Consider the following 2,490-nt stretch of genomic DNA (forward strand, 5'->3'; position numbering starts at 1 on the left):
TCAATCCAAAGATAAAGGACTTAAGGATTAGTGCATGAAAAGATTAATCATAAAAATGTTATGTCGAATCATGATTTCTTGTGACTTAGATAGCAATGATTGCTAGGTGCCACTCATTGTTTGTAACATTGGAATCGTTCTAACATTATTGCTAACGTTACAAGAACCTACAGGGTCACACCCTATAGTTGAAATGAACGGGATAAAACATAATTTGTATTGTGTTTGGTTGTCGCATGAATTAAATTAATTATAGAATTAATTTAATTGGGTAATCAAATATCGAACACATTATATGTACAAGGTTGTTGTACACATAATGAGAATATGATTTTGGTTCGTATATAAATAAATATAGTTTACCGAAATCTTTATTATAATTAATGTAATTATAATTTTCGGTTTTTTAAACATTATTATATTTATTTAATTTTAAGAAATCCTTAAAAAATAATTAGATATCAAATCCCGTTTTTCTTTGCTTGGTGAGTCTAGCAACCGTCAAAGCAAAGTCTTCTCCAAAACTGTTTGGGGATTCCTTCCGTTCATAGTCAACTGGGTGGATTACGTAAAGGTCGGAGTCATCAAAGATTGCGGCTTGGTTCGAAAGTAGATTAGATTACTCATTGCCGAGGCGTCGCTGTCTAATCAGAATCACCATTTGGTAATTTTGAAACCCTTTTTCACCCCGATTTGTTCCTCACACATGGATCCATGGTTAGGATCATCGGGTGTTTTATTTTTCCGCTGCGCCGTAGGGGTGCCGGCGTTCCAACAAAAAACATAACTTTAACATACTTTAAGTATCAAATTGAGACAAAAAAATTTAAGTATCAAAGTGAGAAAATAGATAAATTTTAGGGACAAACCGTGAATTAATCCTATAAAAATAATAATATAATTACCTTTGTGTTCTAAAAAAAGTATATAATTACCTATTATTTGGTTTGTAAAATATATATTTAGTGGATTCTTTAGCAATTTAATTAGATATTTTATAATAATAAAAATATATATTTTGGTAGGATTAAAACTGAATGGTAACCACTGGTTATATTGAATTATAGGGTTACAATTTTAATTAATAGCAGTTGACACTGATTAATATCAGCATCCTTTGGTTTTGCAAGCACAAATGGCACATTAAAAGAGAATTTTAAAGCTATAAAGAGAAAACAAGAAAAAATAAATATGAAACGATATAGACAGAGAAAGTGGTTCTTGCTGTCATCTTCAGTTTCTACAAATAGAAATATTACTACGGCGTAGTATTACAAATTTACAAATGCCATTAATCTTCCTTGGGAAAACAAGCAACACCCTTAACCATCATTTCACTGAAATCCACTTATTTCTTTTTTAAAAAATAAATCCTATAAGACCAGTCAATTTAATTAAGTATTGGATATCTATGACATATTATATTATGAAAGGAGTAGTTTGGTGAGATTAAAACACATGGACCCCTTGCTCACATGCAGGATTGATTTATAGGATTTATATTTATACATACATAGCTTCTTCAATCCTCATTCAGCTCAGTTTCGCTATAAACTTATCATTTCCTCGTAATTTAAAACCAAAATGTCATCAACCAACAAGAAAAAGCTCATCCTCAACACAGCTTCAATCAGCTTAGGTTGCCGCAGCTGTAAGATATTGAAGCTCACCAGTGTTTTCAATCCAAAACCCAAACTCCAGTCTCCTTACAATCTCTCTTCTTCCAATTCCTCCAATAATAAAACAACCCCTTATAATTCCATGTCTGAATTTGGAACCCCTACCTCTTTTTCTTCACACACTACTAATCAGTACTGGCAAATGGACATCGAAACAGACAAGGAAGCCATGTGTTCGCCGCCGGCGACCACCGTACGAGGGTTGGGGCGTATAGGGGGAGAGAGCCTGGCGGTGGAGAAAGATTCCGATGATCCTTACTTGGATTTCAGGTACTCCATGTTGCAAATGATACTGGAGAAACAGATATATTCCAAAGATGAATTAAAGGAGCTTCTCAACTGTTTCCTTAACTTGAATTCGTCTTATTACCATGGGATTATTCTTTCCGCTTTTACTGATATCTGGAAAGGACTCTTCTCTATCAAGCCTGGTGGTGGTGGTTCCCCACACCTGCTTTCCCAATTTTATGCTGACATGTGAGAGTAATGAGGGGTTAATAAGCTCAACCTTTTGTTTGGAGGGTTCTTTTTTCTTTTTACCTTCAACTGTAGTCCAATGGGTTAATATGATTTTATAAGTAAAATTTGACAGTTGAGGTTATTAATAACCCATGTTAATTAAGATATATACTATTTTAAACAAATATTTTCATCTTCAATGTAGTTGTAAGTTGAAAATGTGAAGCTTTTTTCATGCATTGAAGGAAAATATGTATTTTTTTAAATATATATGTTACTACACCAAAACAGGCTTTTAGCGGCGTTTTTAGCGGTTTTGGACAAAAAACGCCACTAAAAATCGAGCATTAGC

The 2,490-nt window shown here is 33.3% G+C and overlaps 1 protein-coding gene across 1 annotated transcript; it reads left to right on the plus strand.

Annotated features, from left to right (window-relative positions):
* Positions 1 to 1,366: 1,366 nt before the first annotated feature.
* Positions 1,367 to 2,284, plus strand: LOC107950793 (transcription repressor OFP6). Its single transcript, XM_016885752.2, has one exon. The coding sequence runs from the start codon at positions 1,585 to 1,587 to the stop codon at positions 2,158 to 2,160; it is 576 nt and encodes a 191-aa protein (XP_016741241.2). The 5' UTR covers positions 1,367 to 1,584; the 3' UTR covers positions 2,161 to 2,284.
* Positions 2,285 to 2,490: the final 206 nt, after the last annotated feature.

The sequence above is a fragment of the Gossypium hirsutum genome, chromosome D01 (genome assembly GCF_007990345.1).
Source record: "Gossypium hirsutum isolate 1008001.06 chromosome D01, Gossypium_hirsutum_v2.1, whole genome shotgun sequence".
NCBI lineage: Eukaryota > Viridiplantae > Streptophyta > Magnoliopsida > Malvales > Malvaceae > Gossypium > Gossypium hirsutum.

Excerpts from the sequence above, each read along its gene's own strand:
- LOC107950793 (XM_016885752.2), top strand. The coding sequence starts at position 1,585 with ATGTCATCAACCAACAAGAAAAAGCTCATCCTCAACACAGCTTCAATC.